The following is a 27,304-nucleotide window of genomic DNA, read 5'->3' as shown; positions in this document are numbered from 1 at the left end:
AATGATATTTCACAGTATTAATGTTTTAACTATTTTCTCAAATAAATGTAGCCTTACAGTATTAAGCATGAGAGACCTAGGTAGCATTTTATTTATTATTTTTTGCATTTCAGGGCAGGCAAAGTTTTAGATATTTTGCAAGTTTGTTTTTATTGCTTATGTTCAGATAACAAAATGTGTTATATATTAAAAAAAAAAAAAAAAAAAAAATTAAAATAATTACAATCTTGTTTTTTATTGAATTATTCTATAACAAAGAAATCTAAAATAAAAATAATAAAAAAAAGTCAGTATGGTATCTGTGAATGTCTGCTGCTGATGTGGAACGTGTGAAATGACTAAATGGGATAACTGGATAAGACTGCCCCCTCATGATGGGGGAAGTGATACGTTACAGGGGAAATTGAATGGGTGTCTGTGTGTAATTCCTTCACAATCCCCTTACAGCGTGAAATTAAGGAGAGAGGTAAAACTCTCCTGGGAGAAACGAGGGAATGAAGAATGGTACTGAGAGAGAGAGGGAGAGAGAGATAAGAGGATATTTGATCCATCTTTTTTTAGCTCGGGATGAGGGAGGATGGTCTCTCTTTTCTCTGTGGAATGTGAATAAATGGGTGGGATCAATGACAGAGACTGGTCTTATGACTGTATACCAAGATGTTCGGCCACATGCACAGCATTTTCCCTTATTAACCACTGTTCTCATCTAATTTCCCACTCTGAAGCGTTTCTGTATGAAGAGAGATGATGATGAAGGGAGTAAAATGAACAGTAGAGAGTGAGTGATGATTTTGAGTCCAGCCAAGCGCCCAGATCCCAATTACCGTCTGAAATTCTCACAGGGGCTGGAGGCGAACGCTAGCGATGACCTTTTCAACTTTTGTGCTTTCACATCACAACTTTTAATTGATGAGCTACTAGCCGCTCACTAGACGTAAACGAATAATCCGAAAAATGTAAAACTGAGGGAGGGAAATGGGAAATGAAGTTGGAAGTGACAATGTCAGTAGAAAATAATGTTTAAGTGTACAGCCTACTAATTTAAAACATATTTAGAAGGCAATCAAAACATGGTTGTGTGTGTGAAAACAGCTGTGGGACACCATCCTGAAATGGGATTATATGTGTTCCCCTGTGACCGTAAATCTCAACACTACAAACATCTGAACATTTGTTTGCCATTTAGAGCATCAGTTTTTTATGGATGTCTGTTTTCGCATCCAAGTTAAAAAAGAAATAGTAATTGTGAAATGAGAATGAAATTGCTAGAATTGGTCACAATGACGTGAAATCAAGTCAAACTACAAAAAATAAAATGTAACATGACAAGACGGAATAAAAAGGGAAAAAATGTAAATTTTGCAACAAATAATTATCATTTATGTTCTTTTGAAATTCATTAAGGATGAAAAAATGTATTACTATTTCCACAAAAACAAATCAGCAATGGTTTTTAAAAAACTGATGAGAAATGTTTCTTGAGCACCAAATCAGCATATTAGGATGATTTCTAAAAGATCAGTATGTAATTCTTGCTAAATTACATACTGTACAATATAGACCGTTTGCAATTTAGCAAAAAATAATTTTAAAAATTGTTTATACTACACTAAAAATCTGCTTCCACAGGAAGTCTCCTTTCAACATAATTGCTAAGAATTACAGACTTCCTTGAAAAAGATTAATATGCATTTTCCTAGTGCATGCTTACACTAATTTTTCATTTTTGGCTAAAAAATAAATAGAGCACAAAACTAATTCTCCACTTGCTCATACACAGCTAGAGTATTCAGAGATTTTGCACTGTTCACAAAGTAGGAGGTGTTTAAAAATTAGAGATGCCCGAAACAGCTTCTTTTTTTTGAGGTGCAGCCATAATTTCTGTGAAAATAAAACATAATTTACTGCCACTATGATGACCCCGGAGCCACTGTTAAGTGAAGGAGGTAAACAACTACCAGGCAATTTGACTACCAAATGATAAAACAAACGACGCATTTAATAGGATGTAGCAGCTGGTGCATCAACCAGCCACAGCACAAACGTGTCTAATGGCGTATAGCTTTAAGACGTGTGTTATGACAGCACCGCTATTAGATTCACAGCTGACGGAGGAGAGGTGTGATGGGGCCATGGATGCAGAGAGACATACGGGGTGAGTGAGGAAAACAGAGCTGTTTGGATGAAAGTGAGCAGACAGAAGCCCATCTGGGGTAAGAATTACTTTGTGCATATGTATATATTCATACATATTTGGGCAGATCAGGGTGAAATCATCTCTCTTTTCTCACACAAACATTCACTCATCAAATCTCACTCACACACATACACACAGCCTCTCACATGACTGTTTCATCTGTGCATGCAGTCGGGCAGCTGTTAGTGTGGTCGGAGCAGTGATGACAGCAGCACATGACACACAAGGGACTCCAGCTGCTTTACACTGGTTACACAAGCCAGAAAAAACCTTGCAGCTTATGCTGTTAGACATTTTATCTGATGAAAACTTTTTGGAAATGTATGCAAAAAGAAAGAGTTTGGGGTTAACCTGAGAAAAACTGAGAGGCTGACTCACCTCCACGTCCTTGAATTTGTCCTTGAGGTCCATGAGCCGATGGTAGGCTCTGATAGCCTCACTGAACTCGCCCAGGTCTACACACACAGCGATGAAATTCTCCCAGATCTGCCAGCGCTCATAATTACACTTGAGCGCTTCCTGAAGGGTGCGGAATGCCTTCTCCCTACCACACACACACACAAAACAGAAAGATCAGTGTGTTTAGCAGAACTACTGTTAATAGCATTTGCTTGTGGATGTACTGTAGTATTAAACAGTGTATGGCTAAACAAAAAGTAGTTTTTTTGTTCTCTCTTCCAAAAACTGGTTTGGCAAACTTGCAGTTAGAATGTGGCAATGTATAATAGATGTTTTGCGAAACCCTAGTGAGCATTAGGTTCAAAGGCTGTTCTAAAAGGTACAGGTAGTTAACAAAACGACTGTACACTACTTCACGCTTGATTCCAGAGTCTGATGTTAGCACGTTTCTGAGCTAGTGGTGCAATGCTCCAAGCATAGAAAGAGAGCTCAATGCACACACAGACTTCAGACGAATTGTCAATTTTTAATTAGACTGAACTATTTTAAAGAAGACTGAATTATTTAACAACATGAATAAAATAGCTTTATAATTAACATATCCTACACTGATAGTACACAAATAAAAAAAGTCATCCAGGATGCGGACGACTTGGGAAGTTTATTAATGATAATAATAAAAAGTGGTACTTTTACGTGTATATATATATATATATATATATATATATATATATATATATATATATATAATATATATATATATATATATACACATACATACACACACACTTTTTTTAATAAATACATGAAAGAATGTGTGAAATGGCAAAAGGAAAGAAAGTGAAAGAATGAAAGAGCAGATAGAAAAAGTAAAAAAAATAAAATAAACAGCAAAAGGGTGAAAGAATTGAAAGAAAAAATATGTTTCGAAAACTAGCAAAAGAATGAAATAGCAAAACAGCAAAAGAAAGAGGGGGAAAAGTGAAAAAAGAGCAAAATTGCTGAAGAGTGCAAAAGAAATCATGAGAAAAGCGAATGAAGGAAAGATGGAAAAAAGGGCCAAAGGAAACAAAAAACTGAAAGAGTGAAAGAAAAAGAAAAACATCGAAAGAGTGCAGGAAAAGAATGCACTAAAGAAAGAGTGAAAGCGGCAAATAAATAAGAAATAAGTGAAAGAGCCAAAGAGAGAAAGAGTGAAAACTAAAAAAAAATAAAATCAAAAAAATTGAAAGCAAAAGAAAAAGTGTGAAAAAGAAAGTCAAATAATAAAGAGTGAAAGAAAGAGCGAAAAAATCTGAGGTGTATTGAAGTACGTTTTACAAGAAAATAATTCAGTCCTTCTACTTCAAAATTTCATGTTAATTTGATGTTACCAGCCATTTCATTGAACTTAATTGTGAAATTTACTAGCAACTTCTAAATGAAAATTGTTTCTACACCAAATTGTTTTTAAGAGTACTGGACCATTAGCTTAGCAAGATGCTAAAATCAAATTCCATTCCAAATCATTCACTTACAGTATGAGGTTAGCACCCTGCGGTATAGACTGCAGACAGCAACACAGATCACTAGGTTTTAGAACAGAGCTGATATTTTGTAAGCGCTGTCAACAAAAGGCTGTGACACAGGGGTCAACATGGGTTTCATTGTAACATCTAAAGCCTAGTTTCCTTTGAACACATGCAGGTGTGTCCACAATCTCTCCCAAACACACACATATTTCCTCTGTTCTAGATGGTCCCTGGGAGTGTTACTCAGGTTTTAATAGAAGATTCCAAAGACTCATCTCAGGGATGGGTGCGCAGGGCTAATTGGACGAAGGGCAGAAGAGAGAAATCATTCCCAGAATCCCTCAGGTACATGCCGTTACAGTGGTGTTCCAGGAAACATCTCCGGTACTCGCAGGAAATCAGCTAAAACCTCCAATCATGTCAAGCAACAAATGTCCTAACTGGCATTTAGCTTCCAAATCTGGTTAATATTGGCCGGTTGGTAGTGGTGCCGAAGTGCTGGCTCCTGGGGTAGACACAGCAAGAGCCCGGAGGAGATTTATCTTTGCAATTACAGCTGCCAAAGTCATTCCTGCAGTAATTGAAAAGCAAGGAGGCCTCTGAGGGTCCCCAGCGGATGCAGGATGAAGGAAACACAGAAAAGCAGCATAAATCAGGTCAACTGGAACCTGAATAGGGGCTTATCTACAGTTTGTACATGGTGGCGATTTCAGAGAAAGATAAGTGTGTGTGAGCAATGCTAGCTATTATTTAGAAATTCACACATGCGTCGTAGTAGTCCATTACACTTTGTCACGGGATGGGAACAAAGATCAATAGAAGCAGTACTGATCTATCTATATACACTGCCGTTAAAAAGTTTGGGGATATTTTAAAAAAAGTTTTAAAAAGTTTCTTAAGCTCACCAAATTATTAGAATTGTAATATTAGAATTGAAATATTAGAATTGTAATATTGTAATTTGTTCCTGTAATGGCAAACATCATTTTTATATGTTAATTTGGTGTTCAAGAGAAAGTGGAGAGCCTTTATTTCAGATAGAAATCTTTTATAACAAATTGTCTTTACTGTCACTTTTGATCAATTTAATGTATCCTTACGGAGTTCATTTTCTTCCAAAAAAAAAAAAAAACGTATTTACCTTAAACTTTTGAACAGCGTTGTATACATCCAAAATATTGAAGGAAAGCTTAACTGGCTGCTTATAACTGTCTTTACTGCAAATACCACTGCTGAACAAAAAAAGTAAATGCTCTCATTGGATTAAAAGACCAGCAAAACAAAGCTTCTTTGATGTAGCCTTTATTCTTAGCGCTTACACTCATACTCACTTCAGTCTCAGTTTGATGTAGGCCGTGGAGAGGTTGTTCCATGCTTCTGAATTCTGAATGAAGGAGAGTAACGATCAGAGTCAGGTCCACGGGTGAAAGCCATTTGTCAAAATAAACCATTATAAATAAATAAGAAACCAGACATGTACAGAATATTTCCTAACAGCTTGTTTACTCATTTCCTGGACGGAGTATTAAGCCTGCCGCTTGACTACATTTGAATTTTAAGTACACCATTAGGATCATAAGAGGCTCCTGTACTACATATAAAGGGGTTCTCGTCTATGCAGTTTTATAGATGTATAAAAACAAGCAAAAGTCTAAAAGAACAAAAACAGGGAGGCATTCGCAGACACAATCAATTGATTACAAAAGACATAAACCAGATATGACAGCACAAGTATGGAATAACTAAGCACAAGCCCTTTCTTTATGGTCATATGACACTGATCTCCTTACAAGGACCGTGTGACTTACATCTGGTTCCAGTCCGACGCATCTCTGAAAAGCTTTGGCGGCCCCTTCGTAGCCTTCCAGTGCAAAATACGCACAGCCCAGGGAGAACCAGACACCCAACTGAGGAGATAAAAGATGGAGAAGAGAGCGTGGGAACGATGGAGTATTACTGACGAGGGCAAAAAGAAAATTGATGAGACTTCAAGTGCTTCAGTCATCTTCTAAAAGGTGTTATTCGGCCCCTAAAAATTAATAATGTCTTTTGAACCGATGAACCTCAAGGAGTCTGTCTCTTTCATATGTTTTAAATCATCGGTTTCTTCTCCCGAGTGCTCATCTTTGCATCTCTCTGGCCCTCGTTCCGTCTTTACTTTCAGTTCTAGGCCTGAAGGCAGTATTAGCTCCGCCAGGCCCTGCGGCAGCACTGCGAGCCGGTGTTAAAGATCACGCTAGGGTCATCAATGAGTCCCTCAGGAAAATTACTCTGTCTTATTGCTGCCTGTGCTTCTGCATTATGGATGAAGGGAGGAATGAAGAATGAGTAAGGGAAGGGAAAAAAAGAGAGAGCTGTGCACTTTTTTGGTTCTGTGGTGGATGAACCTGATGCCACTCATCCACACACTGCTGTCTTGCTGTCTTTTTTTCTACCTCAGTGTTTCTCATGTTCTCTGTCAGCATATGGTACATTCATCCTTTTGATCTTCTAGATCACACTGTGTTTGTAGAGACTAAGGGGTCGTTCACATTGAATGTGTTATTCCAGTCTTGCTTTTCTATTATTTTTCTACATAAAAATGATTGATATGTTTGACTGTTGTGGATGTGTCCCGTTCCAAATACACTGTTTACAACTGCACTCGTTTCTATATAAAAGTATATTGTGTTGCACAGCAGCTCCAGCAACTTTTATTGTCCTGTTCATATAAAATAAAATTTTATTTACAGATATCAACTGATTGAAGAATTTAATCAATTATAAGTTTTTGCATAAAAAGCAGGACTGTAATTCGACAGTCCCAAATCACATTGGATGTAAAATGTTTTTAAAACAAATGATTCGTAAAAGCTATTTTTTTAACAGTTATGCCATCATTCGGCTCTCAAGTCAAAGGAAACACTGGCCAGTACTAACAAATGTTTGTACCCAGCATATACCTGAATCATTTCAGTAAAAAAGAGGTATGGGTGGGTCTACCAGCATTTACAGGACACTTGTATAAGGACTATAAAGCTATGCACAAGTGCACGTCATACCTGCATGGCATTGATTTGCAGTGAGCGTTCGAAACATTCCACGCACTGCTGGAATTCTTTATGGCGCAGGTGATGCAGAGCTTTGGACCTTTGGGCGCGTGCACTGCGGTGTTTGGAAAGGTCCCATGCTCGGTCATAATACTGCGGATCTTTTAGCACATCGCCTAACAGACAGTAAAGTGATGGCGTCTCCTTTTTCTCCAGCTCACGTCTCAAAATCTCCTCCGCCTGAGAGAGAGAGAGAGAAAAAAAGTACCGTCAGATTAAAACAAACTTTGACAGATTTAATCCTCATATTGGAAAAATAAGCACATGGCCTGAAGTATGTGGAGACCTCTTTCTAATTATTGGGTTTGTCTAGGCCCCTTAATTCCAGTTAATATGCCACTTCATATAAAAACATTCTAGGGAATTATGTGCTGAAACTTTGTTTCGTTAGGGTCTTTTTTAAATCCAGAATGACACACAAAGAAGTTTTTACTCAATATTTGCTTGAAAGAACTGGATTGTCCTTCACAAAACTAGACCTGAACCCCACTGAACACCTTTTGGATTAATTGGATCATTCAGATAATTTTGTGTCCGAATAGGAGCAACTTGATCTACTGTAAAATCTTTACAGAGGAATGAAAGCTGTTACAGAGGACCAACTCTTGATTAATGCCCATGGTTTTGAAACTGGGGTTGGTGTTTGGATGTCCACATATTTTTGGCCATACAGTGCGTAGTAAGGATTAAACTAATGATATACATGTTGTTGCATTCTTTTTATATGATTAAAAACCACATTACTAAAACAATTCCTAAAGAAAAAAAGGGTTAAAGGTCCAAAATCAATTAGACATTTTTTTTTTAAATAAATAAATAAGATTAGTAGATTTTCTTATTTCATATATTTTTTTTGCTAAATCTGCAATATTTAAGTTATGTCTACATATAGACTTGACCAGTGAGTAGTGTTTTCTAGCAATAAACATTTAATAGAAATAAAAATTTAGTAGACAAAAAAAGATCCAGAATAAAATTTCAAACAAGAAACATCAGTTTTTGATACAGAACTATTAGGAAACAATTTTGGAAGAGGGATTGAAAACTGACTTAAACCTGCATCTCCAAAATGTGAAACAAGGATCAACATATCTTCAGTATTTATGGCCACAAACCATTACAAAGATGATAACTTGACATGGTAGGACACGCCAGTACTATGCTACAGACATCAATAGCTTCTCCAAATGTATAAGCCATGAACTCTTTTTCTAAATCTAGCTGGGGAAAAATCAGCTATCATTAACACATACCCTTACAGTCTCTGTGAATGTGGCTTCACTCTGAAATACACTGGACGCTGGGCTATATTACAGTGCATCTCTCATCGCCTCCTGCCCTTCCACCCCTGCTGGTACTCATGGGGACGGATGGATAAAGGGCTTTTTGCAAACGCTCAGAACTGAAGCCGTAGTGGGAGAGAGGGGGTGGGCGGCAATAAAATTCACAGTGCTTGGCCAGCACTTCTATTTGGGTGCTTATTTATTTATTTATTTTCGTGGGTACACATAATTAGAGAAGTGGGAACAATATCTCTTTGTGCTCGACACAATAGTTAGATAAAAAAAGAAAGTTCAAATCCTGACGGCCCAGACAGAGGATGAATAAGCTATTTCCTTGTGTATTATATATTTCTGTTCTATTAGAACAGCACAGATAAGATGAGGTAACACTGGAGAGAACGAGAACCCCATGGTCTGACAGCACCTGAATGCTCAACAAAGGTCATGAAAACTTCAGAAAATATTCATATTCAACCTCAGGAGATCAAGCTAAATATTATATATACTGCTCTATCTTTTATTAATTTCATATGAGATCTGGAATTTTTGCATCCCATTATCAAAATGTGGGATGTGTCCAAAAACAGTTGACTGATTTGAGTGGCTGTTGTTTTCTAGCATCAAAATTGAACAGACAACTGTACACCAATAGCCTAGTGGGCAGTGTGCCAACATATAACGCTGTTGCATTGTGGGCATCCCAAGTTTGAAAACCCTGGCTCTATGACCTTTTCTCTCTCTCTCCCACTTTGCTTCCTGTTTACTCTACATTTTCTTGATGAAGGCAAAATGCCCCCCAAAAACTAACAAATTAGTTAACAATAACGGTTTTTGCGATTACAATTTCACATTAGATAAGAGAGAGTAAACTAACAGTGGTCAATGCAAAAGAATTGGATTTACAGTAGATACATTAATGGTATTGAAAAATAATTAAACAGTGTAAAGCAATAATAATAATAATATAAAGTAAAAATAGTGTAAAAGTATTCATGGAAAGAGCCTCCAAACAGTAAATTCCAACAGCAATCTAAAACTACTCATGCAAGCTCTTGCGAGCTCAATAAATTGAACTCAAATCAAATAAACATCAGTACACATCCCTCGTGCTCTGAAGATGTTCCCTCATTAAACGAACACAGAATCTCACGGATTAAACCACCAGCAAAACTCAAAGCAAAGCAAAGCACTTCTCCACACTCCAGTCTTGCTGATTTGTGTATGCGCCTTTTTCCTCACCTCTCTTTCTCTCTGCTTCACACATTTCACTGATTTTCTCATTTCGTTCAGTTCATATGAAGCATCACTCCCTTTCAGCCGTCTCGATATTCTGTTGTTTACTTTCTTTTCTACGCATACCTGCAGTTTATGGCTTTAGAATTTAATGTGAGTGCAGATACTATAGTAGAGTGGATGTCAGTACATTTTTATAATATTACAGCTCAGATTGGGGGTGATTGGCTGGTTTTATTGACCTCAGATGTACCCTATAATCTGATTGGTACACAAAGTGGATGGTAACTTAATAAGGCTGTGAAATGGCTCCCAGAAATCTGCACTAACAGCGAGAGAGAGAGAGAGAGAGAGAGACGTGTTGTTAGAGCATGCTGACAGGAGCTCATATAGAAAGGAAAGAAGAAGAGAGCAGGAGACATAGAGAGGACAAAGGGAAGAGATGGATGTGGCAAGAGGAAAACGCAGCAATAAATCCCTCTTGAAGATCTTTAACAGAAGTCACTTTCTCTTATACCAGCTTAATATTTAGAGACAACTATAAGTATGTCATTTGTAGGTTGATTTCCCTGAAGGGTAAATACTGTGAGACTATCAAAATAATATTTGAACATACTCACTCATCTACACAGCAACACTAGCATTAATTCGTTTGAACTGATACTTAAATAGTTTGAAGTGTTCTTTAACAAAACCCATGTGAGTAGCATACCTTGCCATGCTGTCCCAACCTCTCCAGGCAGACAACTGCATCCTCCCAGAGTTCCAGCCGTTCGTAGATTAGCAGCGCAGAACTTGTTAGGCCCAAATCAGTCAACAGACTTGCCAACTGCCTCTAAACACACACAGACACACAAACAGCGAGCCAAGATCAGTCAACATACAGCCCACCTGCCACTAAATACACACAGCATGTGGGAGGCACTCAAAAAAAAATATTTAGCAAGTGGACACAGCCAAAAATATTAAAAATAAACAAATAATAGGAATGCGTTTAGTGATTTTCATTTCACTTTGGTTTATTTTGGCACTTCAGTTAAATTACAGATATCACCAGGGCTATTTTATTTATTTAATAAGCTATTTTATTTAGGGGGCAACAGTGGCAATTTGTCATTGTTTTATCTTTGCTACTAAAAAGAACAAAGATGCACATTACAACTACACATAATATACAATAAAACACAAATAAAAAGTGCTTTATTTTCCGGTACAATAGGTGTATTTAGCAGGAGCATTCAAGAAATTGAGTGAACAAATATAAAAATAAAACACTATATAGACTGATTTCTAAAGCAACTGTATTAAAGTGTTTCAGTCAAGAGTAGTGAGTGATTTTTCTCTTTGTGTTTTTGATGTTTTATAAACATTAAAGGAATATTTCACCCAAAAATAAAAATTCTGTCATCTGTTTGTCCATTCATATCATGATCAAAGTTGTTTTAAACCTGAATGAGTTTTTTTCTTCTGCTGAACATAAATGCTTTTTTAAAGAACGTGGAAAACCAAACAGTTGCTTGTTCACAGTGACTTCCATAGTATTTTTTCCCTACTATCAAATTTAATGTGGACCAGCAACTGTTTGGTTACCCACATTCTTCAAAATATCTTCTTTTGTCTTCAGCACAAGAAAGAAATGAATACAGGTTTGGGACAATGTGACAGTGAGTAAATAATGACAGAAATTAAATATTAGGGTGAACTATCCCATTAATGACAGTGGGCTGCATGTTTAATACTGTCCCTTTAAGACCTGCATGCATCTAATATACAGGCACGTATCCGTTTTTTCAGGTCCTGTGAGAGCAACTCTACCGCTGAGTTAACACTGATGTGAATGTATGTGGCATTGTACAGCATTGAGACTGAGGGGCCGTTTACACAACAATGTTTTCAGCCAAAAACAGGAAACTTTTTATGCGTTTTGCCTGTTCGTGTACATGACAATGGCATTTTGTGGACTGAAAATGGGTTTCAAATGGCAAGTTTTTGAAAACGCCACGTTATCGTTTATGTGTAAACATCCAAAACAGGAATCTGAAAATGATGTCGTCATGTATTTTGTGGACTGAAAATGGGTTTTAGACATGCAACAAGTACGTGTCGAATTTAAAGGCAAGCATGAACAAACATACAACAACATTGGCCAAGTACATGGTACTATTGTTGCTGCTCAAGCGTTTGCTAACGCTTCTTCAGCAAAGTGTGGTGTACACTTCACCAATATTACAACCAACATCAGAGTGGATCTATACAACATATATGCTGCATCCGAAAACCTAGGCAGGTGACTTGCTGCCTTGCCACGTTCAGGCAATGACTTTGCAGGCAGCGTTTTTTTGCAAAACACGAATCTGATTTTGGAACATGCTTGTGAGTCATGTAACGTTAAATGATCTACAGCTAAATAAAGAGAGCTATGGTGATAACTAAGTGGATATTGCATTACTGCAGTATCAATTTCTCGCTAGAAATTACATCAAAAGTGGAAAATTTTGATCAAAAACAAACAAACATACACAACTGAATGGCGACCGCAACTTTCAGACGCCATCTTTATTTTTTGGCTTAACTGTCACGGAATGAACGCACAGATTGTGGGGGATATCAAAGGGCAGCGAAGGATACAACTATGCTTGCCTTCATCGGCCAGAAACATGAGACACAACTGAAGCTAACATTGAATTCGGACGTGCTTTGATGCCTTCCTACCTTGGAATGCGTCCTCCGAAGGCAGCATTTTTCAGTTTTCGGATGCAGCCATAATTGTCACTTCCCTACAGGTAGTGTTTATTAACAAGGTGACAGCGCCAACTACTGGCCTGGCATATGTAATACACAGTTTTTGGCCATTTTCGCGCATGTGTAAATGCGAATTGTTTTGAAAACGTTGTTGTGTATATGTGAAACTTTTTAAAAACGCAAGGGAAAAACTTTTGTTTTTGACTACATCTTTGTCCTGTAAACGTAGCCTGAAGGGTCAGAACTGCAACTGATAGAATATGTGCTATAGCATGATACTACAATGTTTCTTCAAAAGCAGATCGAGGAGACATTTTTATCGTCCACGATCAAAAATCGTCATATCGCACACACCTACTTCAGGAGGTCACCTACACTTCTCTACACCTTCCCAAAGATACACATTGCCTCTCTCTCTCTCTCTCTTACACACACACACACCCCATCTTCTCTCTCATTTTTTCAGTCTTTTTTCTCTCTCACCCTCTTTCTGAAAGGATGAATTTCGCGAATGGCCATCGATCACCCTGATGTCATGCTTCACAGGCAGCAGCTATATATATATATATATCTATATATATATATATATATATATATATATAGATATATATATATATATATAATACCCTCGTCTGTCTCTTAATGACCCTCGTCTGCTAGCTGGTGTCTCGTCTGTCTCTGATGAATGCTAGTGGCTTTCTGTCATTCACAGATCATTTGAGAACGGATGGATGAAGTGCCAAAAAGGATGAAGAGTCATAGGCTGTGTCCACTGCAACTCCATGTATTTCTGATAATAAACATACTGAGATGTGCACCGCCCCCACTGGAGATCATCTACTGAAGTTTATGATGGCGATGTATAAAACTGCTGTATTTGTGGAGAGTAAACACACACTGAACCGACGTCACCCTCGACCTCGGATATCAGCAAGACATCACAGACACGTAGCTGCGAGCGGTTCAGCGCCAGGAAATGCTCAATTCCTGCTCAATTTCTCCTTCACCTTTCGGTCCTATGACAACCCCCCACCACCACCAGCACCACCATCTCACCCGCTTTCAGTGGCATATCACGTCCCACAGGCATTATGGGTACCTATAAATCTAGATCTACACACCGGTGGGGCTGCCGGTGATCATGTGACCTATCAGCCAGGAGACGAAACGTGATGCTACTAACTAATACAGGGAAAGATGGAAACAGAAACGTGCGCACACACACACACACAGCACTCAGAGAGAGAGAGAGAGAGAGAGAATGCTCTGATCAATTTAAATACTTTGTCTTATCTAAATTGTACAACTCTATTTATTTATATTTACCCACGTTATTTAAACACCTTTACTTAAAAGATTACTACAGATTAAACTAACTAACTAATATATATATTTACATATATACAATGTTTTTTTGGCTATTGCTACAAATAAACCCCAGCGACTTGACTGGTTTTGTGGTCTAGGGTCACAAATACACACACACACACACACACACATATATACTGTATATATACACACACTTATATATACATTATTATATGGTATAGGGTATAAACATATACATATACACACACACACATATACATATACATATATATGTATATGTATAGAGAGATCTACACACACAAATTCTATAATTTTTATTTTTGATTTTATTTACATTTTCTTAAATTAATAAAATGACTCAATTACATTTTATTCAATTTACTGTTATTTTATTTACTTATTTTAATTGACATTGTACAATTTCTAATTTTAAAACAGCAAATGTTTCAGCAATAAAAAATTCACAATTTTTTGTCTTGCCAATAAAACACACTCAATTCGAAAAACTGACATACAAAGACAGAATAAAAGTAAAAGTGACAGAAAGAAAGGCGTTGGGAGCCCATTTGTGCAACTTTTCTGTCTTTTCATTTCCTCATTCGTTTAATCTCCAACATAACTGCCACAGTGAATGCTTTTCTGATTCATACACAAGCCAAAATGATTCAGTCTGAAAGCAAATCCAACAATTTCTGAAATCTGTTCCCAAAAAAACAAACAAAAAAACCTTTATGCCCTCCAACGCTCTGCCGTCTCTTTACCCCGACACACACACACACACACTTTTCTCTGGCTGCATGCTGCTCTCGTCTCTCTCTCTCGCTTGCAGTTTTGCAGCATTCTATTCCCCTGCCAGCAATAGAAGCGACTTCAATTCCAGCTTTATTGCTGTTCACTGTTATTACACAGAGCGCGAGCAATGTCATCCACAGGACTGATCACATCAGCCCTCCCTTCTTTTCATCTATCCATCTCTCCCTCCACCCACTCACTATCGTTTTCTATTCAGTCATTTCATTCCTTTTCTTTCAAAACCCTCCATCCATGCTGGCCTGTTACAATTTGCCGTTCTCCTCCATACATTGTTTTGTTTCTCTCTGATTTATTCACTTGTTTAACAACCTCTCTCTTCAGAAAACATTTGTTTGCTTTTCATTAGTTGCATTATTGGCCAATCAGGCAGGAATGGAGAGTTACAGGTTGCACTATTACCTGATAAACACTGTCAAAATGAACTCGTCGTCTCATATCCCTGGATGCCCTCGCCATGTAGGGGAAATTAATTTCATATTCTATCTGCCAAAGCTCTTATTGACGCGACACTAGCTGTATAACCCAGCTGTTGTGTTTACTGAAATGGGTTTCTGAGAAGTAGATAGATAAATAACGGCTGCCCACGCTCATTTGAGGTGATTAGCTCAATGCACTTGTGCGCCTGGTAATGAGAGAAAATATGCAAGCAAATCAATTTAGGCACCAACAAATGAGTCAATCATTTCCATTTCAAATCAACTCAGGTAATCTGGCTTTATAATATGTGACTTATGGTGGGGGCTCAATCAAGGGTAAAATGGGTTCTCAGACCAAAATTCTCTAACGCACTTTTAGGAAACACTCAAACGATCAACTACACACAGTTTTGTTTAATCATTCACATTCATTCATTGGCTATATATATATAGACTGATAGATAGATATAGAATACGTATATATTTGTGCATTTAAAAAAGGAGGTTTATGGAAAGCCCCATCCAGATAAACGGTACAATGCGTAAATGTTTGTTATGAAAGTGCTATTAAAAAAATGCTATAAAACGTGCTATAAAAGGGTATGTAAATCTGTAAAACCTGTAGATCCCAAAGAGGAGGTGCTGAGCAGGTGTAGAACATCTTGAGTCTCTCAGTGACGGGACAGTTCTTCTCACTAAAGTAATCCACCATGGTCTGAAAGAGAACAAAATGACATTTAGTACACTACCAGTCTCATTTTCAACCATTGCTGCTTTCACTAATGACATTTTTCTCTTCTGTGTTGAAATAACACAGATTTTCCTCAGAGTTTGCTACAAGAAAACAAGGTAGTTCTTAAAACTGAGCAGCCATGAGCGAGGATTTCAAATCATGAACTTCCAGAGGGTCCCGTAACAGCCGAGCAGCTGCCTTTAAGACAAATGTTAACAGATATCTCTCTCCAGGTATTACAGACATCCAGACATTAATATAAAGAGCATTTTTAATGTGCTTAAGGTTTAGTGTGATATGTGAGAATGTTAAAAACACCCCTAAGCAATTAAGACGCATTGTGGGGAAAACAATTTAAAAAACTATTCCAGTGACTCATTAAGCTTTGATTTACTGCTCACCACAGACCTAAATATATTTTCCAATCAGTAACAAGATGGCAAAAAGTGTTCCAGAAGGAGAAAAAAGAGAAATCAAATCACACATTCCAAGAATGATGGCAATAACTAACAGATCTGCCAGCACATGCCAAAATGGCAGCATCTTTATTCAAATTTTTTGAAAGAGATGCCTCTCTGCTCTCCACAGAGATACGCTACAGGCTTAGATTGCTGTGTAAACTCAGTTAAAACATGTGCGGGCCTGCTGTTTGAGAATCTAGTGAGAAGATCAACACTCATTCTGTTCACAAACCATATTTCAAAAAGCAATAGGATAAAACACAATAACACATTGCAGTCGTGTACATGCAAAAAAGGCCACAACTCCAAATTAGAAGCATCCTTATCTACAGAATAACTGACTGAAAATGATCATACACAGAATGCTGTCTTTGGTCATTACCCTTCACATCTTTGATTGACATCCCCAGCTGTCAATCATTATGAACATATGGACTGCAACTAGCACCAATATGAAGCGAAGACAGGAAAACTGTCTGCAACATTTGAGTTCCAGAACATTTCAGAATCAAGCAAAAGTAAAGAACTGTTACACATTCCAGAAAATGCATTTCGTAAACTGACGACAAAATGCAATAAAGATGCAATTTTCCAGCTCCAGTTGGGGGTTCACTTAGGAAGAAACTCATCTGGAAATAAAACTTCCGACTGAGTAGATACGATCAGTTTCTATGGAGGATGGCAAAGCTCGTCTGGGGGTAGCAGATAACTAATTACTTATTTAGCATTTCCAGGGCTGGAAAACGCCTCAGATAAATAAATGCTAATCTACCGATCACGAAGGGTTGAGGGAGCAGTTGAGAAATGAATTCTGATGTGGAAGGACACCGTGGCTTCACAGTAAATACGCACATCACTGAGATGTCTATTAGAAAGTGCATCACAATCTACTTTTTACAATTTATATCTAAAATTAAATTCGAATATCTTATATAAATATTTATCTCAAATTAAATAATGATTATTTATTTTATTCTACTGTTGTAAGCCAATGAGTTTTGATATATAAGAGGATATAAAAACATTAATAAAATATATAATTTACATAGAAATTTAATTATACATTTTATTACATTTCAGTCTAATATTCCAGTATACGCATTCCTTTTATTAAAGAAAGAACAAACAACTAAAAACATCTTAGAGGAGCTTTAAGACCTTTAATCAGTTGTCAGTGGGTGCTGGCATGGAAAAGTAAAGGAAAAAACAAAATAAGCAATGCACTGCACGCAAACAGTGCCCAAAAACTGAATCACACAGTAATAACTAACAGAGTTAGAGAGACTGGAACAAGCCACTGAAACTGTGGATGTAGGTATAGATATCTATATCTAATAGGTTTATAATTGATTTTAAATGACTGAAAACTCAAAAATGACTAAGCAATGACTAAAAAAAAAAGGTACACTTTAGCTCTTTCTGCTCAAGCCGTTGACAAAATGGGGCAAAGCTAACTCCCCCACAGTTAACAATTTGGCCGTTTAGTTTGAATTACACGTAAACCTTTCCATGGAGGAACTCCAAGAGCCAAATACAGTGGCGGGAGGAAATGACATCACTAAGCATACTTCATGACTCAGCATACTTGAAGAGAGGAGGAAAAGAAAAACCCCTATGGAAAGTCAAAATCCATTCACAGCAATGCAAATGCAATCTAGCATTTAAGTAGAACAACAATAACTGCTTTAGAACTTCATATTAGTAAAACTAGTCTAGTAGTACTTTTAAAAGACCCAATTAAAATCCAAATTAGAGTTATGAGGCTTTTTGGTCCATGTCTGGGTAGCTCTGAGACCATCTATATGCTAGTGTGTATAATATAATATAATATAATATGCTGGTACAAACAACATAATATAATATAATAATTATAAATTATATTTTTGGTCTATAGACAGAACATATCCCAGTACAATGGACAATTTCTGATCATAACTGACACAAAATCAATTATTTGTAGCAATAGCCAAAAATACATTGTATGAGTAAAAAGTATTGATTTTTCAATGTCCCATCCATTAACTGAAAACAGGCTAGACTAATCGATTCTTGGGATTTAAGAATCTATATAGTTTCCTAAAAATGAAAATTGATTAAAATCGAGATATCTATATTTTTTACCCAGCCCTAGTGTCTAGTAAGAGCCGCTTGTCATACATCCACTGCAGTGCGCATCTGTTGTAAATTTAAAAAATAAAATAAAATTCTTTCGGTGAATTACTTCAAACCAAAACTGTTTTGCCCCAAAAATAACTCAAAATCACATGCCCTGGAGTCTCTTTTTTTTTTTCCAAAGTTGCCATGAGAAGACTAAATCCATACCAAAGACCCAAGCTGCCAACTTCTATTTCAGGGATATTATTGATTATGCACTGAAATTAAATTTTACAATCAGAAAAATCTACATCATCCAGGGCCTGATCAGAGTCCTAAATGAAAAATAAGAAGCTGGCAGTCGATAGAGCATGGTGTAAGCCCCGCAAAGGCAAATGGTGCAGTCACAAAGAGCACCTCTAATCCAACAATGCACCAGACTCTGCCATTCTGAATATACAAAGGGAATAAAACGTTTTCTGAAGTCCTGGCCCACTCCGTGGCCTAGATACCAGCTGCTCTAAACTGAGAGAAAAATGCCAAGCACATAGGCAAATTGCCTTTCTGCCATTTCTGAATACATACTCTGTGCTCTTGATCTCTGAAGAAAGGCCAGAGGAGGCAGAGGAAATGAAGTTTGTCAAGTACCGCTGTGAAACTCAAACCGCAGCAAGACGGAGGAGATAACAGTCTGTGTGTGCGATATTCACAAAATGTCACGACTGTTCAGGATGGAAAGAGAATTATATTGAAGACAAAACAAAAATCTTTCTAAATTGATAACATCAAATGTGAAGTTGAAGAGTATTTATGAATGATTGTGTAAAAATGTTCAGTATGTTCCTGGAATTCACCCAATCAAGAACTTCTGCCATCAAAGGAGGCTTGTGTCTGCAGACAACAAATGATTCATGTCATTAAAGGGATAGTTCACCCAAAAAGGAAAATTCTGTTATTAATTACTCACTCTCATGTCGTTCCAAACCCGTAAGACCTTTGTTTATCTTCAGAACACAAACTAAGATGTTTTTGAAATCCAAGAGCTTTCTGACCCTGCATAGACAGCAACATAACTGACACATTCAAGGGCCAGAAAGGAAGTAAGAACATTGTTAAAATAGTCAGTGGTTCAACTGTCATGTCATAAGCTACGAAAATACTTTTTGAGCACAAAGAAAGCAAAAATAATGACTTTATTTAACAATTTTACAAATTCCTGTGAACCACTGATGCCACATGGACTATTACAGCGATGTCCTTGCTACTGTACCTTTCTGGGCCTTAAATGTGTTGGTTGTGTTGCTGTATATGGAGGCTCAGAAAGCTTTTGGATTTCATCAAAAATATTAATATGAGGTTGAGTAATTAATGACAGAATTTTCATTTCTGGGCGAACTACCCCTTTAAAAGGAATCCAAACTGCTAAACTTGGCATAAAATTAGCCTTTATCTATTAATGAATTTCTTAATCAAACTCTCTAGTGCCACCATCACCTCAATTTCCCCCCTGCAAATTCTGAACTCTTTAGTCTAAAAACTAAAGTTTTTTTTTTTTCTCAAATTTGTAATAAATATTGCCAGTCCACCATTTACAGTTTTAACAGAATCAAAACAAAATGACTGCAAACAGTCACTGTTGCTTAAGGCAACACACATTATTAAGAACAAAAGATATGTAAAGATAACTTTTGTAGAAGTCAATTTGTACAAATCAAGTTTTGTCGTCTTTTAGAATATATGCACCTTTGTTATATAGCTTCTTCAAGGCAGTACTGAAAAATTTTTATAATCTTATTTTTAAAATTTAAATCACTCTTAAGAAAGTGCTAAACACATTCCATATTTGGCTAAAGGGCATGCAAACTTTTGAGAAAAGATGGGTATATAAACTATATGTGTGGGTTTGTACTTCAACAAAGTGCTACCTGACTTTCCTTTCTACTTCGTTTTCCTCTCTCTCCCTCATCTTTTTAACTTTGTTAAAGTGTTTCGTCCTTCTTCACTCATCTGAGAGTGTGCTGTCACTCTCTCATCATCGCTCCGGGGCTCTGCTCAGCCGGGATCGCTCTCAGGGTGACTGAACTCACCGGTGTCAGCAGTGGGATTTCTCTAACTCTGTGATGGACAGGTGTTTGTGTGACTTGCTGTGATCTCCTGTCGGACTCAAACTTGCCCCTCAGGGTGGCCTCCTAGAGTCAGGCTCCCCCAACGATCTGTCACATTGAGTTTTGGGATGCCAGAGAGCAGCTCCACTGGGCAAACACTTAAAACTTAAAGGAAGGAAGGAGGCAATCAAAAAAAAGAGTAGAGAGCAATGTGTCACAGCAAACTCTGCTCGATAATGACCTTCCATCAGTCGTATGTTCATACAGAGAGTGTCTGATCTCACCCTTCAGCTCTATAGGCTCTTAACTGATGATCACCTTCAGCGCTTACAGCCGTGTCTATGGGAGTCACTTGAGCTCAAAAAGAAGGATGTCATCATCAGCCACAGTAAATGGACAAACTACTGCAACACTCCTTTATCTATGATTTGTTAGCAGCGGACAGTGATAACAAAAAAAAAAAAGAAACTAAGTACAATAAAAAAAAAAAATTATTTAGTGTTTCTTACTAGACTAAATTTATATTTTTACCCACTTTTTACTCCCACTATTACTACTACAAACAACAACAATAATAGTGGATTGAAAAAGTATAATAATTAATACAATTTGTTGTTTCCTACTAGAGTTGTTAATAATAATAATAATTATAATAATAATAAATAGTAAATAAAATAATGGAAAAATGTATAAGAATAATTCTATTATATTTGGGTGTTTAATGGTAAATTGAAAAATAAACAGCAAAACAATGTATTATAATAATGACATTTTTAGTAATAATAATAATAAAAATAAATAGTAATGTATAAATTGTATAATAATTATATTATATATTGGTGTTTAATGATAACAAATGTATAAATGAATAATGTATTATTATAATTTAATTTTGGTAATAATAATACTAATGTCTCTCAGATTTAGATAGACATATAGATTTTTTGCTAGACTAGATTAATTTATGACCATTTAAGAAGCCTTGCCATTCAAATATGACTGATGACTCTATAACTTAAACCATAACCTTAGCAGTAAACCACTTTCAGAGCAGAACAGCCATATAATGTTTGTGTGGTGAGACGGATTTATATTCACAATCCTACAATGAACAAATTACAGTAAATAATAATAATAAAAAAAATTAATAATGCACAAAAGAACCAGTTTCTGTCCAAAAACAAAAACAAAAAAGTGTATTGGAAGCCATTAAATTAAATTTGATCAGGACAGGAAGAGCCATGCTGTCCTGTTTTCTTCAGTGCACAGGTCGACAAATACCCCCCACCCCACCCACCACATCATGACAAATGACGGAGGAAACAGGAAGCAGCCAAAGGGAAGCTAAAGCATCCTCCTCCCTCGGGCTTATCTGTCCATTTCTCTTGCACACACACAAATGCAACAAAAACAACATGAGGAAAAAAAGCATTTATTTGAAATGGAAACTTTTCTTTAGGAATATTATAAATGTTTGTACGGTCACTTCTTAGCTGTACTTTACCTGTGTTTGCATCATGGCACGTTCAACTCTCCGTGAGCTTCCTCTCTCCAGCTTAGTCCTCAGGCACAGTGATGTCACTTCCACTGCCCAGAACTTTGGCTGAGACAGCAAACACTGAGGAAGAGAGAGAGGCAGGTGAAGATATCACTCATGGTGACGTACAGATTTTCTTTTTGACGTACAGTGAGATTATCTCACTTTCGTGAATATAAAATCTGCAAATATACCATAAACCAATAAGAGAAATTCCTGACACATTCTCAACCACAGTGACAGAAATCATACAAATACCAACAAACATTTAAAAAGGTATCTACAACACACACCACTCCCTGAATACAGTCATGCGAGCGCTCACTGGCTTGTATCACAGCAGCAGAGCGGCAGGTAAGCGAGGGTTAGAGGACTCAGATGGAAATACTTTCCGACACACGTTACTGAAAAAGCATCCTGTCTTAACTGGAGCAAGACCGACACGTCAATACTGAATTAAAGTATATGAGGTGTCTGTTTTAAACAGCACAAGGCATTCAAGAAATCAAGAAATATACATCTGTGCCTGGGAGAAGGATTTTAAGTGGTAATGGTATGTTGTATTCAAAGTTCAAATCATTTTTTTTAATCAGTTCTTTGCTAGTACGATGCTGCTGTTGGACCAAAAGGAATTAAACAGGAGCTTAACTGTAAACCCAGTTGTAACTACTTTTTGTTTGCTTGTTTGTGTAATCAGTTCTCTTGCTTTTCCTAGGAATCAAACCCATGAATTTGTCATTGCTAGCGCCATTCTCTACAGATTGAGCTATAGGAATAAAATTAAAAGTACATTTTAAACCAAAACTCATGCTAGGGATGCATGAATAATAAACTAATTTTTATATAATTATCATATTATATTATATAGTTACTGCATATCATGGCCAATACCCAATAATTAAATAAAGATACTATATATATATATATATATATATATATATATATATATATATATATATATATATATATACACACCAAATAATATCACACATACACACACACACATATATTATTTATATATATTTTATATATTAAATTAAAATATATGATAAATGTTAATTGTGTGTTTTGTGAATTGATATAACAGAGTATAAATTTGATTAATTTAGAGATTTGCTTAGGATTATATTAAATTTGTGTTTTTAAAGATCAACTCTATAATGTATAAATAGATCTTTATATAGACCCAAGACATATTGAATTCAAATATATGCTTTTGGATCATTATAAGATAAAATTATTTCCAAGTTAATTGCTTTTATCCTAAGTGACTCACAGTACACTTAATACAGGCACTGGCAGCACATGAAATGCCCAAAATATTCCTTACATGGATGAAACAAATGCTAAAACAAGAGAATTAATATAGTATAGTAAGTCAATAAGAGATCCTGAACCATCAGACAGTCAACCATTGTCAGACCTGTGAGCAGTGTGAGGATCAGCTCTGTTTTTGTAGCCAACTGGGGAGAGATGTAAGAAGAGAAAGGGAGAGGAAGGGTTGATCCTGTTCTTCTTGGAAAGCAAGAATGAGTATGAGTAATGGAGTATTTGTAGTCAATGAGCAAAAGGTTAGTTCCTGAGTATGACTGTGGTGTGTGTACATACACACACATACACATATACAGTATGCCTCATGATTTCAAGCACTATGTCTGGCCCCCTCCCCTCAAAGCATTTATTACAGGAAAGGGCAACAACACTTCGGTACCCTGACCTACAGGGGAAGAAAGGAAAAGGAAAAAGGCACCGGAGCGTTTACATGTGATTTATGAGGACTTCAAGCCTGACTCATCAACTCCTGCTCTTAAACCCGACATACACTTCAAAGCCTTGCCATCTCCCAATTTAACTTCAAAGATCAGATATGCTGTGAAACACTGCTCACCCTTATCCTCCCTGCTTTTACAGCTATTTACTATGTGTAAGACACAATTTACTACAACATCAACACATATGAAATGCTTATATTCAACTATTTAGGAAAAAGCCTGTTGAGAACACACACAGAGAATATAGATTTACAAATGTGCTCTACCAATTACAGTTGTTCAAATTCAGTTTTTAACTACTGACTATTTAAATCAAAACCAAAATCAAAAATTGTGTGATTTTAGACACAATGTTACCTGTTTTGCTAAATTTTGCCAACAAAAATATAAAAGACAAAGCAGAACTGTTAATCTCCGAGCAACACACAGCAGCATTTCATTTCTTAAAACCACGTTTTAAACGAATTGGGTGAACCAGTAAATTTTATGTTGAATAAAAGAAAATATTTCTTGCTGAAGCTACTTTTTTAATGCCTATTTGATGCTTTACACAACAATGACTTTCAATCTATCTTTTGGGAGTAATTTCTCAGCCAAATTTGATGTGTGATTAATTAATCGGCACATCATGTAATTAATTAGATTAAAAATGTTAATCACTTCACAGCCCTAATATAAATACCAAATATTTATATATAATATTATATATAATTTTTTTTTTTTTTTGTGGCATTTTTCCTTTATTGTGATAGGATAGTTTAGATCTGATAGGAAGCGAAGTGGGAGAGAGAGAGAGAGAGAGAGAGAGGGGTGGGTGGAATCGGGAAAGGTCCTCGAGCCAGTATATTTTAAATCATATTTATAGACAATGAAGCACAAACTCAATGAACTAAGAAGTTTGACATTTAAATATGCTGCTAACGTTGATGAATTTGTCTTACAGGTCCAGCTAAATGGCAGCAGATTTATTTTTAGGAGGAAAGTGGGCTCTGCTGAGGAGTTATGTTTCTGTAAGAAACACACCAGTCTCCTGTGGTCCATTTTCTCACTGTGTGTTAGCCTACTGTACGATGGGGGTCTATATTTATCTGTGTGGTAACGTCTATATTTAAATTCACCCATACTGTAACAGGCCTCACCCCAACTCTGTCTACAGACACAAGGGCTCCAGAAAGACTACAGTGCAAGAGAGTGTGTAGCAGTCTGTAGTGTTGAACTGCCTACCCAGACAGCATTTTTAGGCATCTTTGGCAAGCTCACAATGCAAAGGTTGTTCCAAACAGTAGGCAGAAAAGTTATGCTGCCTCATAAGACACTTACAGCATGTATCATCACAGATAAGGCAGCTTCAATGCACTGCGTCTAGCTCAGCATTTTTAAAAATGGCAGAAATGTAATTGTATTGATAGAAAACAGATTTTTCTAATTAAAAAGGAACAATGGTTCTCAGACAAAATAACCACAAATACAAAGTGTTTATGTTAGCCCAAGTCACTTCTCAGTGAGGATGCCATATTAGAAAATATCTTCTAGACACTAGACAGCAAAATGTTCAAGGTTTGGTACAGAGCCAGAAAGATCTCATGTTTCAGTTTTGCACTATTCTTCAATAAAATAAACCTGGCTATGTCTCTGAAGCGCTGATTAACATAAGGAATAACAGAGACACTTCGGCTGTCTCCAAATGGGCCGAACGAATCAGATGGAAGGGCAGAAATTGTTAGTGACATAAGCATTTTGGCAGTCCATCTTTTGGAAACTCAAGCTGATAATGTGCGGATTATTTTGTCTTTTTCCCCAGCAAAACTTCTTGAGTTCCCTCTAACTGTGTGCTATCTATCTTTCAGAGGAGCATAACCCAGGGTGCATATCTGAGGTTTGAACCTGATAACTCAAGATCCCAGAGGTGGCAAAGAACGAGCAGCGCCGCCCAAGGTCAGACAAAACCCAAACTCACTCAGACCATAACTAAATTAGGATTCACAAAATTGAATACAAGTACAGAAACACCTTCAAAACAAGCAGCTTTACATAATCAGAAACAGTCAGAAAGAGAGGAAAAGCCCCCAAATGTTGGTGTGTTGAAAAGTGGGCTTCCAGAGATAAGTCAGCATTCTCATTTGGTTTGAAGATGGATATCAATCTAACAAACCTGATTTTGTGTGTGATACCAGGACAAAGCCTTACAAAGTAAAGGAAGTAAAAACTGTTCTCAGCACAGCACAGTGGGTGAGACTTAGTCCTATGCTGTGAATACACACACACACATAAACAACCAGGGAGAAATGCAACATTATAAAAGTAAACATATATACTTATACATCTGTATAGTACACACATATATACTCATATTGTGTGTGTGTGTGTGTGTGTGTGTGTGTGTGTGTGTGTGTGTGTGTGTGTGTGTACTTTGGGGTTGCACAAAACAAATTCCCACCCCAAGAGGTCTCGCTGCTCACTGCAATGCCAAGTCGACAAGATGATTATCACAAAGCTGTTTCCTTCCCTGGGGAAGAACAACCACCAAGAAACAACTTCTCAAGCTGCTGACCCCTCCCACTCCTTCCAGAATGGCACCTCTGTTCCTCTCTGCACACTTCTGCCGCTCTGAAAAACCCGTGTTGCTATGGTAACAGTATCAGGGCTCGGAAATGGGAGGGAAAGCATTTTAATCACCAGACCAGCCCAAGACTGAGACAGTGTATGGTTAGTTTCTTTGCAGAAAAGAAATATATATTGGGTGGCTTAGCTTTAAAGAAGACCTATTATGTGCCTTTTTACAATATGTATTATAAGTCTCAGGTGTCCCTGGAATACCCCACAGATCAATTATTATATCATTTTGAAAATGCCTATTTTGAGTAGAAGCAGAAACACAGCGTTTGTGTGCATGTCGTTTTAAATCGTATTAGTCTAAACCTTCTGATATATGATTTTCTGAGCATACACATCCGAAGCACACGCACAGAAAGCAGCTGTCACACGGCATGTGACTAACTAAGCTTTCTTTCACGTCTTATTGTGCTTAAACTTTCAAATTCATACAAGTTTATGTTAAAAATACAGAAGTTACAAAAACAGTAGGTTACCGTCTATGAAGGTAAACAGCTGGGAAAGAAAGACTTCAGATGAAAGGCACTGATTCTTGAGGAACTCTGTGTACCTTCACTCCAGATCCGAATTCAAAGCAGACCTCACTGGGACGGTCTCTCTCCGCACCGTAAGAACATACACAAGTGATACGACGGGGGATGTCGACGTTACTTTCCATTTTTTATGACTTTATGCACCTGGACTCTGATATATGAAAATACAAATTAGTGGATGAAATCAGTCTAGTTTTTCAACTTCAGTTGAAGAAATTAATATTTATGGGGGTCTTAACCAATAACTACAAAAGCAAAAAATAATCACAATTCAAGTTTAAAACTTTCAAACCAACCAAATTAACCAATTTTTAGACTTGGATCAACAAAACTCACACCCTTAATTATAACAAAGTACAATTTAAACGAAAAAAAATGTAAAGCCAATCTTCTGGATATTAATGTATAAGACTATGAAAAGAAGGATGACTCTGTTAGCGACTC

The 27,304-nt window shown here is 36.8% G+C and overlaps 1 protein-coding gene across 3 annotated transcripts in view; it reads right to left on the bottom strand.

The window, feature by feature from the left end:
- Window positions 1-27,304, bottom strand: part of LOC109106946 (tetratricopeptide repeat protein 27-like) — an 81,355-nt gene that overhangs the window by 10,592 nt on the left and 43,459 nt on the right. For all 3 annotated transcript variants that reach the window (XM_042742206.1, XM_042742205.1, XM_042742204.1), the window contains 7 exons: window positions 21,910-22,023; window positions 15,632-15,727; window positions 10,425-10,547; window positions 7,149-7,376; window positions 5,916-6,014; window positions 5,439-5,491; window positions 2,576-2,741 (listed from right to left, as the gene is read on the bottom strand). In XM_042742206.1, coding sequence (XP_042598140.1) covers window positions 2,576-2,741; window positions 5,439-5,491; window positions 5,916-6,014; window positions 7,149-7,376; window positions 10,425-10,547; window positions 15,632-15,727; window positions 21,910-22,023 — 879 coding nt within the window. The remainder of the gene's footprint in view (window positions 1-2,575; window positions 2,742-5,438; window positions 5,492-5,915; window positions 6,015-7,148; window positions 7,377-10,424; window positions 10,548-15,631; window positions 15,728-21,909; window positions 22,024-27,304) is intronic.

This window comes from Cyprinus carpio, chromosome B17 (genome assembly GCF_018340385.1).
Source record: "Cyprinus carpio isolate SPL01 chromosome B17, ASM1834038v1, whole genome shotgun sequence".
NCBI lineage: Eukaryota > Metazoa > Chordata > Actinopteri > Cypriniformes > Cyprinidae > Cyprinus > Cyprinus carpio.
This window is presented reverse-complemented; position numbering and strand designations above follow the sequence as displayed.